General features: G+C 40.0%; 1 protein-coding gene across 1 annotated transcript in view; it reads right to left on the bottom strand.

Annotated features, from left to right (window-relative positions):
- The window catches only part of MICAL3 (microtubule associated monooxygenase, calponin and LIM domain containing 3), a 190,083-nt gene that overhangs the window by 100,958 nt on the left and 72,409 nt on the right, over positions 1 to 16,716 (bottom strand). Inside the window, exons 2-14 of the mRNA XM_063308572.1 lie at positions 16,161 to 16,540; positions 12,168 to 12,375; positions 10,279 to 10,395; positions 9,919 to 10,020; positions 9,137 to 9,292; positions 8,282 to 8,382; positions 6,381 to 6,638; positions 5,278 to 5,393; positions 3,455 to 3,581; positions 2,162 to 2,255; positions 1,153 to 1,300; positions 806 to 1,002; positions 255 to 367 (exon numbers count right to left, since the gene is read on the bottom strand). Of these exons, the coding sequence (XP_063164642.1) occupies positions 255 to 367; positions 806 to 1,002; positions 1,153 to 1,300; positions 2,162 to 2,255; positions 3,455 to 3,581; positions 5,278 to 5,393; positions 6,381 to 6,638; positions 8,282 to 8,382; positions 9,137 to 9,292; positions 9,919 to 10,020; positions 10,279 to 10,395; positions 12,168 to 12,375; positions 16,161 to 16,424 (2,001 nt within the window). The 5' untranslated portion in view covers positions 16,425 to 16,540. The remainder of the gene's footprint in view (positions 1 to 254; positions 368 to 805; positions 1,003 to 1,152; positions 1,301 to 2,161; positions 2,256 to 3,454; positions 3,582 to 5,277; positions 5,394 to 6,380; positions 6,639 to 8,281; positions 8,383 to 9,136; positions 9,293 to 9,918; positions 10,021 to 10,278; positions 10,396 to 12,167; positions 12,376 to 16,160; positions 16,541 to 16,716) is intronic.

Genomic DNA, 16,716 nt, shown 5'->3' with positions numbered 1-16,716 from the left:
AAAGAGTCTAACACTGACAAACTATAATTTACAACATTTGCATAACTGCACAATGCAAATAATATAAATTTGGATTTATCTGATATTCCTTCCCTCCAAGTGGGCTATTAAATCACAATCTTACTGTATCATCACTTTTTGTACGGTACTCTCAATCCAGAAAGAAATGCATGCATGGAAGCTAGATCAGAGTAAGTAAGAGCTCATATATATATACATCTTACAATATTTTATTTCAAAACAACTGTTATTACCTTTGGTGTCCGTTTCCGTGAAATGCTCTGTCCCAACTTGCTGAAGAAGGAGATCGGAGATTTAGTGTTAGCAATTAAAGCAGCTTTTTCTTCTGCATTCAGTTCCAGATTATCTGTGAGAAGAAATAAAATATCAATGGAGGCATAACAAAATAGGGAATCTCCTAAAAGAGTGTCCATTTTGGGACTCTGATTTTGGCTTTTTGCAACACAGGTGTAGGCATTTCCACCATCTACATTCTGTTGCATTTTTGCATAATTCAACAACAATGCAAACATATCACAAAGAGCTAGTCTTGATGGGAAATCAGTGTGACTGTGGCAGCAGAGAGGTCAACCTCCTTTCTATCTCATCACCTCAGAAATAATTCAATCTACGATGCTTCACAAAATAATGACCCATAAGAAAAGATGGGAATCCAGTTTGCTATATTGTATTCACTATCTTGATATGAGAAAAGTTTAGGCATGGAAAACATTTTCTTTCAGCATCAGTCAATTCTACATTGCAACTTTCAAAGATTCTAGTAGATGCATCCAGCATGTCTTACCATTGGAAGGAAGAGAGTCCTTGAACATCTCATAAAACTGGGTGAGATACATAACCATGGACAGCTTGTCTGGTTCACCAACTGATGCCATATCTCTGCCAGTCATAATGGGAGAGATTCCAAGCTCCTTCTCAGCAATGTCAAATGCCAGCTGATTATTCTTCTCTACATTGTGTTCATCTAGAGAATCAAAATCTCTGGAAGGAGAAAAATACATTTTCTCAGTTATAACAAAAACTCTTTCTATCTACTGTTGCTTAGGAAAATATAAACATTGCCTCAATTGCCTGACTAATGCTATCAAAGTTTCTTCAGATAGCCATTCACAAGCAAATTCTACTGCTTACATCAGGTCTGGACGAAATCGATGAATAATAGCACACAGCGCTAGGCCACTCTTCCATGACATTGTAAGGTCTGTTATGTTCACACCAGCATATCCATCTGTCTGCCTCTGACACCAGCCCAGAAGTTTGCTAGAACGGGCCACAGATTCTGAAATAAACAATGAGATATCTCAGTTCTTGAAGTGACTGTGTAACTAGCATTCTCAATCAGGGAGGATCTACCTTTTGGTTGACAAAGGCCAGTTGTAATATTTGGGTAGGAGCATAAAGTAGCTGAGGTGCATCATACATGTGGATGATGCTAAGGTTTGGGGAGGATTGAGTGTTGTCTTTCTTTTTTAACTATGCTATTATAGGGCTTAATACTGCATTTTTCTTCTGTTTCCCAATTCAGAATGGCCAAGAACTGTGAGATCAGTCTTCACCAATCATGCTTAAGAGGGATTTCTTGAGCATTGAAAATGGAACTCAAGGGTACATGAAGCCCCAGGGTCACAGGCTGTCCACCCCTGTTATAAATCAGTTTATACCAACTGGTGCCCTCCACATATCATTGGACTAGATATTCAAGAATTTCATGCCAATACAACTAAAGGGCGTGTTGGCTGAGAATTCTGGAGGATGTAATTCAACTAAGAGGGCATCACACTAGAAAAGGTTGTTCATAAACTCAGTGTTACATCTGTCACAACATGGTTTTGATAGCGTGACAAAACCCTCTGTCTCTCTGCTTTTAATGCACACAGAGCTCTAAGTGAAGTGTTTTTGTTCTCATTCCTACACATAAGAATGTAAAAATGCTAAGTGTATTTGTAAGAGCCTAGAGGGTCAAAGAGATCACTAATGGCTATTACACAGCTTAAGTAAATATCCAGCCAATATTCACTTAATATTTAATGCACTATTTGAAAATGTAACCAGTGATGGCAGCTGGCATGGAATCCAATTTTAAATTTCCAGGAAGGGAAGAAAAAAAAGACAGCAACACCAAATAAATTGAATTACTTACCATTCCGTGATAACTTTGGTGTCCTAGAGTTCACCAAATTTTCTATCTCCAGATGAATATCCCTCAAGTCTCCTGTATCATACAAATGGCGTACCTGCAGCAGTCCAAAAAGGGTGCATATATCACATCAAATGTCAGGGTAACAAGAATACAATCGCTCAGTGACAGAAGAGCGGGCAAACTGTATTAAATATTTGCAGAACAGTCACTTCCAACATAGCATAGGAAGCTAGGAAGATTAATGGCCAATTACTGTTGCTTAGAATAATAGAATCATAGGGTTTGAAGGGACCTTGGAGGTCTTCTAGTCCAACCCCCTGCCCAAAGCAGGAATCCTCAAACCATCTCTGACAAATTACCTAATCTTTTCTTGAAAACTTCCAGCAATGGGTGTCCTAACAGAGGAACCACGCTGAGACGAGGAATAGGTCTCTAGCGTTTTATTACTGCTACATTAGACAGAAAATCCTAACAAACTGAAGAAGCGTGGGAAAAACCCAGACAGATCAACCCCAAAGTCAAGGCAGGTCTGTGCTGTGTCTCTTTGAATGGCTGATCAACTTCTCACTACTACGCATGCGTTTTCCCCCCTGGATAGGGGCCCCCTCCTGCTCACCATCAGTGCTCATGACAATGGGGCACCCACAACTCCGGGAGGCAAGCTATTCCACTGCTTAATACTTCTGTCAGGATGATACCTGCACTTAATTTTAATGCATCTGAACATTGCATATTAATGTCAAAAACTGTTCCAAACTGTTTCCATGTTTTGCTTCTATTGTACACCCCACAATTCACCAAGATCTCCCATCTAAGTACTAAACTTAGACCAGAGTCCCTCTTTTGGGGGAGATGGGCAGTGGCTAAATTTGGGTAATAAACAAACAAATAAACTAACAGGCCCAATGATGCTTCACCTCCAAATTTAGATAAGGGCGGCCAGTGGCTACCACCTGTTTATACATTTCATGGAATAAAGATTAACAAAAAATCTGCCCAAATAATTCTGAAATTATTTCCCTTTCCAAGAAACCTTTTTGTCTTAATTATTTGGACGTGTATATATAATAAACAATAGCTTCTATTGGACAGAAATGAACATAACTACTCAAAGTCAAGTGACCCCCGGAGTTTATTTTTGTGACAAGCAGGGATTCATTCTGTTTTGTTGCTGCAGCTAACATGTTATAATACTTCAATACTGTATTTATATTATTTTAATGCAGTCCTTCAACTGGGTTGCACAAGATGTCCATCATATGCACTAGACCACCACAGGATACAGCCAATTACCTGGCTTGGCCTTAGGAAATTGACATTGATGTTGGGGTACCGAGTGACAGGATCAATGCTGTATTGGCTGAAGTTCTTGCTGACGTTCTCCGGTGTAGTTTGAGGCAACAACCTATAGATGCTCTCTCTAGGAAAAACAGGACATTGATGTGATATAAAGGACAGTGACAGGCATGACTTTACCCCTAAGAGCAAAATGACTATGTTCTACTTGGTGGATGGCTTTTACTGTTGTGTCCCAAATATTTCTGTCAAATGGTTATCTTTTTTCCCCATCTAGAATGATTGCCTGATCCATATCTAAACAGCTTGAAGTTGGCATTTATATTTTCAAATTAATGAAGCAGGGCCCCTTCTGAGTCTTACATATTGCAAGAGATTTCTGTGTTTAACTGAGTTAGTTTCAAGTTATCTTTATGAGCTGGTTGATTGGTTAAGCTGAGGAAGAACCTCCTGTTCAGAGGCAGGGATAAGATGGAAGAAATCATTTTGATTATGGCCTTATTTCCAATTCTCCTGAGCTGTGCTTCGCTGACTGCCGGTGATGTACATACCACTGGAAATATCTTTGCCTTGCAAAGATAAGAGAAGTGGCATCTGACAAACTGCACACTGCATGCAGTCTTCAAACCAGGGCAGTGCTTGGCCTGTTGAGAGGAGCCAAATGCAATTAGAAGGTTGAGTGAGATTAGGCTGGAGTATTTAAGGGAGTTAAAACAGAGAAAGAGAGGCAGTACTAATGAGCATTATCTTGTTAACCCTCCTGTGAAATGAAAATTAAGGAGAGCAGAAAAGAATTAATACCTAGCAAATGACATCCATTTAATTTGTATTGCCATCATCTTCCATCTTCTACACATTCTACCATCTCTACCAATGCATGAAAAGTGAAGCTAATAATGCTATTATTTAATGAAAGTAAAATGCATATTGGAATAGTTTTTAATTACACTGCTGTTTTAGCCCAGACTTTTTAAGATAGGTAAGTACCCAATGGCCCATTTTCAAATGATCTGTTTCTGTAATACTAAATACTAAAAAGTTGGTGCACTCAATGCCATTTTAGCAACACCAGTAAAATTTCACTAGTTTTCAAGCCATCCTCGTCCATATGAATTGTGGTCATGATTATGACCCTGATCAATCTGTCTAGACAAATCTTCCCTGGCCCTTTTCACATATCCCATTTCCTGAGCTTGGGAGTTCACTGGAATGCTTACTAGAAGGAAAATTTCACCAAACACAGTGAGACTTACTTCTGAGTAGGTATATATAGGATCAAACTGTAAGGCTGTGTTCACACCACACTAGTCCAAGCTAAAGAGGTTGAATAATGTGTGGTTCATATGTTGTGGAAGCCCAAACAGTGTTTTCCAAATTGTGTGAAGCAAGCTATCACATTAAACTTTATATTGTTTGTTTGGGCTTAACATAGCAATGACATTTTTTAACCTGAGTTTTGGGCTTAAGGGTGTTGCCTCTTATAAGCATAATTGGGCAATTTTCTCTATGTCCACCTAACTATATTCAGATAGTTTAATTTAAGTTTATCCCATGCACAAAGAGAAAAGTGTGTTATTCCTTGCTCAGCCATAGTTACTGTTTACAGAAAATGACCAGCATCTCTGGATAAACACATGACTAGCACAGGAACAAACAGAACTGAAATATGGAAGATGCTAATAAAATGCATATACACTGCATGTCTGATGAAGCTGAAGGTGCATACTGTTACATATGGATACCTTTCAGATAAATTTCCTGCTTCCAACAAAACACACACACACACAAACATGCATACAGAGAAACAGGCATTTCATTACCTTTCTGCAAGGACCTCCAAAGGACTTATTCCTAAGGACCAGCTTCGTACCATCCAGGCGGAGTCCATGGCAGCAAGAAAGCCCCTGGCTATTCCGGTGCCCATTGGCCAAAATGGCTGGAAGCAACCATAAAAAAGGTTTGGGAGAGAAAGGAAAATATATTCCATGGGAAACATGGCTGAGTCCCTTCCTTTGCATGCACATTGTAGAACTACTTTAAAACCCCAAGGCAGCATCTGTAGGACCAAGGTCTGATGGGATTGCTAAAGAGCCTTCAGTGTCCTGGAATAACTTTCTGAAGTCCAATGTGTCACTGTGAGCATTCTTGTTTAATGCCTTATTAAAGACTCTATAAAGCCATGTTTTTCATACCTATGGGATATCAAGTAGAAGAAAAAGTCCTTCCAGCTACTTCTAATGTGGCCTACTCCTTGTGTTTAACAAGTCAGAAATACACACCTTCTTCATGTCATACCTCTTTACATAGAAATCAGAGTTACAGCAAAACTCATTTGCTCCAAAAACAACAATTCTAATCTCAACTGAAATGTTCATACTGCATTTCCATTCACCGTCAGAGATACCGGTGACTCAGAAAAATACAAATGTGCCCTCAATATGCAGTGATGAAATCACCTCAGATATGCCTATACGCTGCCCATTTAATTTTTGAGGACAAAAATGAAACTTCATTATGTAGATTGACTTAATATTATTCTGCTAAAACAAGTAATATATTTCTAGGACAAAAAAGATTCTAAGGGAGAAGCAGAGCTAAGCTAGACAGGTAAGAATAGTTAAAACGATAACTCTATTCAAAAGTGAGTAGCTAAGCCGCTGGGAACTACTTCTACATTCATTTTCAATTTTTTTCTTAAAATAATTATTTTCATTATTCTTTCAATTTTTTTACCCTAGTGTAACTCAGTTTGCTTCCACTGTAAGTACTTCGGCAAGCGATCTGCACATTTCTCCTCAGAGAAAAAGCCTAGGATAATACTACGAAATGGTGCCCTGTTTACCATTGTGGCCTAAAGGGAGAACGAATATTAAAAAAAGAAAAAGGAAAGTAAAAGTTCAAGTAAGACATTTAGAGAACAAACCTCTAACAAACTGTCCCCAACCAGTGCCACAAGTAACTGATGGCCATTCACTTCTCGGACCATGGCTGCATTCTCTGACGCATACATGCATGTAAAGTCAAACATTGCAACATCAGGCTGTCCATAGTGGTTGATGGCAAAGTCCAGCGATGGCAGCTGCTGATTAGTTGAGAAGTCAGCAGCTTCTCTGGCATAGCTGAGCAGAGCCTCTTGGTCCACATTCTCTCGTGACAATAATAGTTCTGTGTCCGCATAGTCCTGCCAGACACAATAAAGAACCATGAGCTGTTCTATGCACTGAAGATATATTATTACTTCTATTATTGATGACAAGTCTGCCCAGACCAATAACCTACATAAATGGAAGATTGCCCAGTGTTCCTTAGCGGAAGAGGACTACAAAGGAGATCACGCAAAATCTGATTGGACGGATCTATTATTTGTAGCACAATATACTGACATTTGAGGTGAATTTGGAATTTCTCTGCAATGGACTGCCTTCAGCAACCACATTTTCCACTGTGGGCCAGAACATTTGGTTTGATATAACAGTATTTCATATTCATACAAAAATATGAAATCCATCAATTGCTGGGGAACATGAGTGCAAGTAGATTGTTGCTGCCCATTCTTTTATCTGTTTCTCAATCATTCCTTCTCCCTTGTATTATGATTCTGTAAACAGAGCCATTATTCTGTGACACACAATAAATCTGTATGACTCTGCAGAGAGAAAAAGATGGATGGAATTCATGGTTTGAAGCTTATGCAGGAGGAAGCCCTCCTTGTTTTGAACAAGCTGGCAACCAACATTACTGGAATGTATTAAAACTCTATTATTCTGAATAAATTAAAAGGGAAAAGTTAGCAAGGACAGAGGATCTCACATTGGATGTCTTAAAACAAAAAGGTGGTATCCAAATAATCCCTCCTGCTGAAAGGTAAATTTCCATCAGCAGAACAGAAAGATGAAAAATTGCCCATCACAATCTGTTCTGAAGGGCTATAGGGCCCACTGGTGCAAATTTTGGGAGTGAAGGGCACGAGAGACCCCAGGGGATCAAAAAGGAAAGTCCCACTATGTAAGCAAAGTTTATTCATCCAGCTCTGAGCTTCATTCTTTGTATGACAGTACTAGAGCAAAGACAATTGATTGCTGATTGATTGATTATTCATTCTATTCTCCAAGGTCTAGGGATAGAAGCTTATTTTGATATAAAACCAACCTCTTCATGAGTAGTCAGCATTACCAAATTAGTCTTCATAGTTTTATACCACATGTGCTCTGGTATACAAGGCACAAACACAGATAGGCATTAAACTAGTTGCCAGTAGTTCTCCATATTCTGTTTTCCTCCTAAGTATTACACTTTTCTCCTAGAATGTGCCAATTTTGTTCATGATTGAAATATATTGAGAATACTACAAATCACTCCCTGGGAGGAAAAAAAAAATCTGTTGCACAGAACTCTGGAACATTCCGTAACTGAAACATGCTGATCTACCAATTCTAGAGATGGTTCACAGTGTTCTGGAAGTTATTCTTTAGAAAGAAGAAATGGTTGCATTTTGCACAAAATTACAAAGGGTTAGTCAAAGTACATTAATATCCCATTGCTGCCCAGACGTAGAAACCCCTGGTCGATAGGCAAGTTAGGATACTCTAGGCTAAACTCAGAAACAAACCACATTATCTGAACATTTAGAGGGCACCCCTCCTCAAGCAGTGCATCATGGAACACAGACACCAAAACGGAGTGCTATTAAAAGTAGTTTATTCAAAACAACCAATCCAGACACCAAACAATGAAACTAATATTATGGCCCCCCACTGACCTTTTTAAGCAGGTCAATGGTCTCCTCCATCACGGTGTAACTGAGGTTTCAAAGAGCACACTTACATGTAATATGACTCCTTTGTCCAGCAAGCTCTGCTTTTTGGCAGTCATGACAAAATAGTGGGTATCATCTTTGTAGTAGACAATGTTTTCCAGATCAATACCTAAAATGGAAACAAGAAAGATCAAGAGTCAAGGAACAGCACCATAAATGTTTGAGCACAAATCAGCAAAATGAGCTTGAATATTGCCATCAACGGTAGTGATGCATATCAATTTAGCACGTCTGTCCACTCAGTTCAAAAGATCACTTAGAACTTAGCTCACAAGGCCAGGTTCTCTGTAAAATTCTTTCTACTTCAATATTGGATGATTCGTTATTACGACAATGGACATTAGTTCTTGGCTGTCCTTCAAAAGAAGAGTGTCTGAAAACACAAATTATGAAGCACCTTGTTTAAATGGTCAGAGCAGCAGCATCTTCTTCCAGGTACATGCAATTGCTTTGGAAGTTGGGCCCAGAAAACTGCTTTGCATGCTGGGAAAGCTGCTTTGCATACAGAGACAAAGGACAACAGCTCCCAAAGCAACTGCATGAGCCTGGGAAAAGATGGGATTCCTTTAACTGTTTAAGAAAAGGTGTTTCCTGTGCATTCCAAATAACCCCTACCACAGCATCTGCACAGCCCTAATGATTTCAGAAGCTATAAGGACATACTGGTTACAGAAGATCTGGTTGTCAAGAATACCCAAAGAAAACATCTTGTAGAAGCCACAGTATGTACCCACTCCTTTTAGTTCATTGTCTCTGCACACAAACTGTAAACTGACAGCATTCATGGGCCAGCAACATCTCTAGACCAAAGGCATAATGAGATTAAAGTTGCCTATTTTCAGCTATAAACCACTTCTACAAACCAGTTGCTTCTCGAAGATCCTGGAAGAACTTCTGGTTGAAAATGAACGCCACGCCACTGATCTCTTCAACCTTGGCTTCAGCTGTGGTATTCCGGTTGATGAAGTTTGCCGTGATGGCAATTGCCAGCTTCCCACGAAACTCTTTTCGACGAAACCCTACAGAACAAATACACCATGGCAAAACAGGCTTCAGGTTTCAAATGAATTGCCTGGTCTGATGTATAGGCAGAACGATAGTAGTTCCTAAATTTGTAGTAACCTACAATGCATTTAATTTTCTCCCCTCCAAAAGAAATTGTACTGAGTCATCTACAAAGAGCTATGGAGCATTTTTTTTTGGAAACAGATCAACAAATGAAACTTTACAGAAAAAATGCAGTCCAAACAATTCAACTCTTAATTAAGTCACCACTTTCTCTGGCCTCTTTCTACTCTGCCTGATAACAGTTCTGGAAGTTCTTAGCTGAAAGTGTTTTTCCTAGCTCAACTATCTAGGACATAAAACTGGAGAGGAACTTAATAAGGAATCTCTTCTTCGCAAATCATGAGGTTGAACATAAAACTACAGTCTACGTATCTAACATAATTTATTCTCATTAAAGTGTCTCCCTGGATAATGGGCCTTAAGCAAAACAGCATAATGCAGTAATGAGCAGTGCGTACAGAAGTCCTGTGACTGTGATGGAGTTCTGTTCCCATCATCCCCAGCCAGTATGGCTAACCTGGCAAAAGTAGGACTGCAGGAGTGCCCTGCAGATCAACATAAACTCAGAAACAGTTACCTTCCAAAGTATTTCGCCTTCCATCCCCTCCAATTATCACATCAAACTCGTATTCTGATACAGGATGTGTTTTTGGATAGACTTGTGCACGCCAACCTATCCCTGTGGATAAATTATATATTAACAAGGCATGTGCAAAAATGGATATAGCCATGTAAGTGGCTTGAGCACTCAGGCAACATTTAACTGGGTCTTTCAGTACCAATGTGGGAAGTTAACCACCTCACTGTATGTATAAGTGCAGTACCCAGATGTAGCCACTACCCATGATGCTTTGATTATACAAGAGTAATTTCTTAGATATCATATGAAGAGCAAGTACTTCATCCACAGTCTCTCATAAATGCCAACCCTACTTACTCTCATTCTCCTGGTCCTCAGGAGGACAGAGAAGACCCTGAAATTCTACGTTGACATGGATCTCAACACCAAGGATTAAGGAGACCTTCAAGAGTATCAGCTGAAGCTGACGAATACCTGAGAAACAGAAGCACAGATAATAATAAAGGCAAGAAATTCTTCATAACTTATGCAACACTCGAACATTTCAAGGATCTGCCAAAGAGTTCGTTATTTAAAATGTAATCAAGTCAACAATGGGATTAAAAGCACCTGAAAATGTTGTCTAAAGCAGAGCTTTCAAAAGTAAACATTTGATTTATATCAAAATGGAACTGGCCGTAAATCACACAAAAGAGAACTATTCTAAGTTCTACTCCATTTAGTCATGACAGTCAGGAGGAAACTACTGGGTAGATTTGCTTCTTGAACAACTAAGCTGCCTATGGCACCTTAGGGTTTTCTTTCAGGTGATGAACCTCTCTCAAAATAAGAGGGCATTCCATAAAGTATTGATTAAATTGTATTAACTTTTCAGTTAATACGTAATACAGCTGACAGCTACACTTTAGTTCAAAAGCATCACAATAGAGCTGTTATTAACAAGAGTTTTTCGTGAATATAGCTTGCACGTGAAAGTACATACTCAGAATCTGCATCCCCACAAGTAAGGGATGGCTCTTTGACACAAACATGGACTAACTTGAAGACAGAATACCCAGAGCCTCTATATGTTGGATATAAAAAAGTTTGGATATTAGTTTCCATTGTTCCAAACAGCTTTTGATGAACACTTGGGATCTCCAAGAAGCTGGAGAAGTCCAAGAAATTGAAGCTGAGAACCCTTTGCTTCAGGAAACTTGCTATTTCTGTAGAAACAGGTAAAAAATAGTTGGCAATTTGTGCTAGGTTTTTGGTTTCTGTTTTCTGTGCTGTACTAAGTCTCATTTTGTCTCTGTAAACATTATGGACCTGGGTGTTTAATTTCAGCTGTCATTTATATTTCAGGTTATGTTCATGAAGATGTAACTTTTTAAAAAAAAGAATCCTATGATCAGCAATATTTTGAACTCTCCAGTCTCTTCAGAGATTTGTGGCAGACACCACCACCTGGTGGTCTGTCCAGAAAACTGCACCTTCTTTTCAAATGTTTTTTCTTCATAAATTTGTAAGGTGCTGTATTACCGTGATCTGGGCTTCTCTGAATATATCTTTTCCCACACTGAATCTTTTCAGTTTAATACTTGCAAGTAAAAAAAGGATTCACCATTTTACTTTATAATAGTTTGATTTTCTTCACTTTCTGTGAGATCAACTGGGGGGAGGGGGGAATCATCTAGCCACCCTACCTCTATGATACACAACCAAGGAGAAATGCTACAGAAATCATTTCATCTTTTGCATTTTGATTCTTTAATCACCAGGAAGGCAACACAGGGTGTGAAATCCCCCCTCCACTCTCTCTTACTGGGGATAGACGCCAGGTGAGATGCTCTCTGGATGATGGGTGGTGGCAACAGGAAATACCCAGCTGTTATCCCAAAGTAGGGCATGGGGCTAAAGGATGAGAACCCAGAGTTTTGGGATAGGAGGTCTGGAACCTCCAGCCTTCGACCCTGTGGATCTCAGCATCGCTACTGGGATAAAGGCTTATTTCTGATTTTTTTAGAAGATTTTATTAAAGCTGGTGGTACACAAAACAAATAAACTAACTTCCAAATGTCTCCTTTCAGTTTACTCATCCTTTCCTCCTCAACTATGCCTTATGCCTAGACTTTCACACTAGCATCTCTATCTCTTTCTTAAGTCTACCTCTTCCATGAAACCTCTGAAACAATCCATTTGTCCTCATCCTTTACTATGACGACACCATATACTATCCACTCCTTCCACCTGTAAGTGGGTCTTACTGATATGGTCAATGGCTCCTGCACAGAATTTGCCATAGAACTTTTTGGCGCCAAGGCTTCTCAAGTCATGAATGGTGAACGGCCACAGATGGAGAACATTGTTGCGGGAGAAGGCATCACGCTTTTCTATCACCACCACCTTTGCTCCTAAAAAGGAGAGATCAATGGCTGTTCGAAGGCCACAGGGTCCAGCCCCAATTATGAGACACTAGAAGAGAAGGAAAGAAACAGCATTATTACACACTCACAGACTTTGTATGCACCAGAAACTAGGAAGATGTCGAACCACATTTTGAAGAATATTCGTATCCCTGAGATACTGTAAGCTTTCCAGACTTATGGCCACAAAACAGTATCACTGCTTCAGTGTGAGTACTTACAATAACAATAAAGCTAGTAATTTTAAAAGCTCAGTTTAGCTTTATCGAGAAACCTCAGGATTTCAGACCACAATTTCCACTACAGCATATTTTTGCTAAGTTAAAAAAGTTAATACTACCTGGGTGCATCATCTGATTTGCAAAAATAATGCAGCCCTACAACATGTAATCCGTTTGACATACAAGCGGATGCGACTCCAAATAAGCAGTTACTAGAATTGCTGGATTCCGCTTTCAGACAGCAGAGTGTTTTGGGAGAAGTATAGGTCAGTGGCAGAAACCACAAGTCCAACCAAGGAACTTTTCAAGTTGCAGGTGCTCGGGAAGACTATGACCTGGACCATGCTTATATCTTCTTTACAATGGCCCTGCAGCCCCAAGGTAGACCCTCTATAAAACTTTAAGTAAATTCCAAGGCACCACAATTAAAACCAAACCAAACCAAACCAGGCAAAGGATGGCTGCATTACAGCAGCAGGAAAACTTGCAGCTTGTGGGCTAAATGAGATACCCGTGTGCCCCGCAACACTTCAAAATTCAGCAGCAAAAGCACCAGATTTCAGCAGTTAGTTTACAGACCACTGGAGTGGGGAGGGTGGAGGCATCTAGCTTCTCAAAGGCATCCGACTCCCCCTTCCCTCCCAACTAAGCTAAAACACTTTGGCTCTAGTCCTTCCAGTGACAACATCTGGTTAGCCACCTGCAGCTGTCCAGAAGGTCAAATTACACCCTCCAATAGGTCAAGCAGGGCCATCCAGCTGTGCAAAGTGATGGAGCAAAGCATATAACTTCAAACGTCATCTGGAGTGCCACTCTGGAATGATCCCTCTTGTCCAGACCAATCCCTGAAAATGCGGGGGGGAACAAAGCAGGGAGAAAGGTTCTAAGTCCAGTCTCTGTTGTGCTAGTCTCTGTTGCAGTGGTGTTTATTTGCAGGGGAGTTTTAATTTTAGGGAAGCATTAAGTGCAACCCACATCTGCAGACAGAAGTGACAACAGTCTATTCAATTCTCTCAGAACTCTCTTTCTGCTGCATATGCAAGCTACATCCTGGATGGGAAGCTCAGAGCCTCCTTTTTTACTCTCTTATCCTCTTTTGCCTCTTGGTGTTACCAGAATAAAATAAAATTGGTGGGAGAAAAATGTTATGGAGACATCCTTCCAAGACAACAAGGACATTTGACATATTACAGCAAATATTCTTATAAGCAAATACAGTGGGGTCAACCACTGTTCAGTGTCACAAAGGGAATATTGTAATTACCCAAAATGAAGATGGCCTAATTTTATGATCATCTGTCATGTTCCCCGTTTCAATGTTCTGTTAACATCGTAATGTTTCACATGTCAAACCGTTTTTCCGTGTATATTCGACTTGGTCTTTGCTGGTATTTTCCATTTGTGCTTTCTTCCTTGTTTTGGCACTTTGGAATGTATGTTTGGGTTTGCATTCCTATTCAAGGTTACTTTCCCAGGCGTGTGTAACGGTTCCTAGCACCTGGGAGGGGGTGTGTGCTGACGGGTGCTTGGGGCAGGACGGGATTGAAGGCAAGGCTTTTAAGTTTGTATTTGGCGCGCTTTTGCTCATTCTCAGCTTTCTCTGTATTTGCATACTATTCCTTCAATAAATCAGTTATCTTTAAGCCCGAGCTTGTGAGACTGAGTATTTGGGATTAGGCAACCATTACATCATCCCACAGAAGGAAGACTAGACAGACAAATCAGAACAAATTAAAAGCACACACAAAACTCCTGTGTTTTGCCTAGCTTCTCTATCATGGCAACCAGCCTGGGTTACTGATTTTAACCTGAGGCCAGTCCTGGAGATTTTCCCACCCACCCCCAAAATGTGTGCAAATATACATATAGAACTCATGTTCTTTAAAAACAAACAAGCAAACAAAAAGCACCCAGGACATACAAAAAGAAGAAAAAGAAACAATTGTAATTGATTGGCTATAAATCAAGACACCACATTTACACAATTAACTGATCCCCATCTGCACAGGCATTCATTCTTGCACACACAAAATACTTTCAGACACAGAAACGTATGATACAGACAAAAACACCCTTCCCTCCACCCTTTAGCAGAAAAGCAAAAAAAAAAGAGGGGGGGGGGGTAAGGCAAAGGGATGCAGCTGCACCAGGGCCAGAAGGGAGGAACGTAACTGAATGGAACGGAGGTTAGACTAGAAGACCTTCAAAGTCCCTCCCAAACCCACGATTTTATGAAAAATAGCGCGGGGGCAGGGTGGGGAGAGAAACAATTGAATGGAATGGAACAGGTAGGAGGGAGAGCTGGAAACCATAGGAAAACACCTCCTCCAGCTAATCTTCAAAGGCACCATGCTTCACAGCAGTGGTGTTTACAGTCATTGGTATCTTCTCCCCCTTCCTTTGTTTTCAACAGCTTTCTCTCTTCTTATCACTGGAACAAAGGAGAACCTCCTCGTTCCACTTTCTATTCTTTGGAAGAAAACATTTGTCTTCCTGTTGGGTAACCATGATCCTTGATTCATTTCATTACGGGAGACGAATCAAGGATATGGATACGCATCACTAAGCTACCAGGCAGCCAGAACAGAAACCATAAGGCTAAAAGTAGGATACTGAGAGATGAAGCACACAGCGAACTCGATGTACTTATCTTAGGAACCTGTCATTACTGCACATAAGGAACAAAAGCAAACACAGCTGCCGGCCATTTCTCTGGCACAGAGCAGGCCACAAGTTCAAGTGAATTATTGCTTAAATATGACTTTGTTTGACAGAACCCAGAACAGTTACTAGAGGATTTGCTGACAGGAGTAGGAGATTAGATCAAGAAAGCCAGCTATTTAAAAGTTTAATTGAAGTTTTCGAAGAGTAACTTAAGTTTATACTATTTTATATAAAGCTGGCTATTTGATTATTCAAGAGAGCCTTGTTAAGATCAGAATCCAAGTAGAAAATTAAAAATAAAACAAACACTTTCCTATCTAATGCATTGCTAAGCGGCCTAATACCTTCCCCCCCAAATTGTATTTTTTTCTGAAAACTTAAACTGCTTTTTCACTGTTTGAGTGAAATGAAGTAAAAGTCGTTGAGGTTGAGAAACATGGCTCTAAACAAACGCTGAGCTCTCCAACCACCATTTTGGGAGCCAACCAACATTTTAAGGGATAGAATAGATGCAATGGGAGCGAACTACCATTCGTAACAGTTGTTTCATCTATTCATATACATCACTTGATTGCTCAAGCCATCAGTAACTACCAATGGAAGGCAATATGCATGAGCTGATTTCAGACTGTTAATTAAACACAAACCAACGTGAGCAAATAGCACAAGCAAGCATAAGCAATCGGAGTCTCTCCTTTTCAAGGATGGATTCCAAACCTTCAATTTAATCCAGATATTAAATGAGCATTATCCTCAGCTGAAACACAGCATAATTCAGCTCAAATTAGCATGGACAAGGGCTATGACCCTCATGGGAAATAGCAGCTTGTTGCTTTGGTTCATCTCAATGTAGCTTAACGACTGAACAACAACAACAAACTATATAGAGTACGGAAGCCATTCTTGTAAGTTGGAGTTAATGAAACGTAAGCCATTTTTCCATGCTCACCTTTGCGTTGGTGCATACTTTCCCCTTCTTATAGTCTTTGTGGCAGCCTCTCTTGTCCAACTTAGCCCAAAGAGCTTTTGCTTTCCAGTAACTGAGCTTGGATTTGAGCTTGTGGTAGAACGTACGATAATCCTTGGGCTTCAGCTCCAAATAATCACAGAGTTCCTGAAAGGCTTTCAAAGTCCCTTTGCAGGTGGAAGCCTGGACAAATCGGTCAAAGAGGACATGGGCCTGGTTCATCTTTCCATTAATCCCCTCTTCCATGCTTCCAGTTCAGCGACTGGCCCCCCCGGCAGCTGATCCGTTCCAGTCTGCCTGTCTTCTTGTCTATTATTTCGCTCATCAATAATTGCTTCGTTTATTCCATAAATATAATTAATCTAGAGAAAGGAGAGAAAAAAAGATTACTAGATAGGAACAGATGTATTTGTATCTACATTCACACGCTGTCACTGGCATATAAAAAACACTCAGCTTATATTACGTTTCTCCTTGTATCTCCTAAAGACAGGGAGGGGCACAGAAAGATCCATTCTGAATAATAAGACAGTATGGT

Source organism: Candoia aspera, chromosome 7 (assembly GCF_035149785.1).
Source record: "Candoia aspera isolate rCanAsp1 chromosome 7, rCanAsp1.hap2, whole genome shotgun sequence".
NCBI classification, from domain to species: domain Eukaryota; kingdom Metazoa; phylum Chordata; class Lepidosauria; order Squamata; family Boidae; genus Candoia; species Candoia aspera.
The sequence above is the reverse complement of the archived record's forward strand: the minus strand, read 5'-3'. Positions and strand labels throughout refer to the sequence as shown.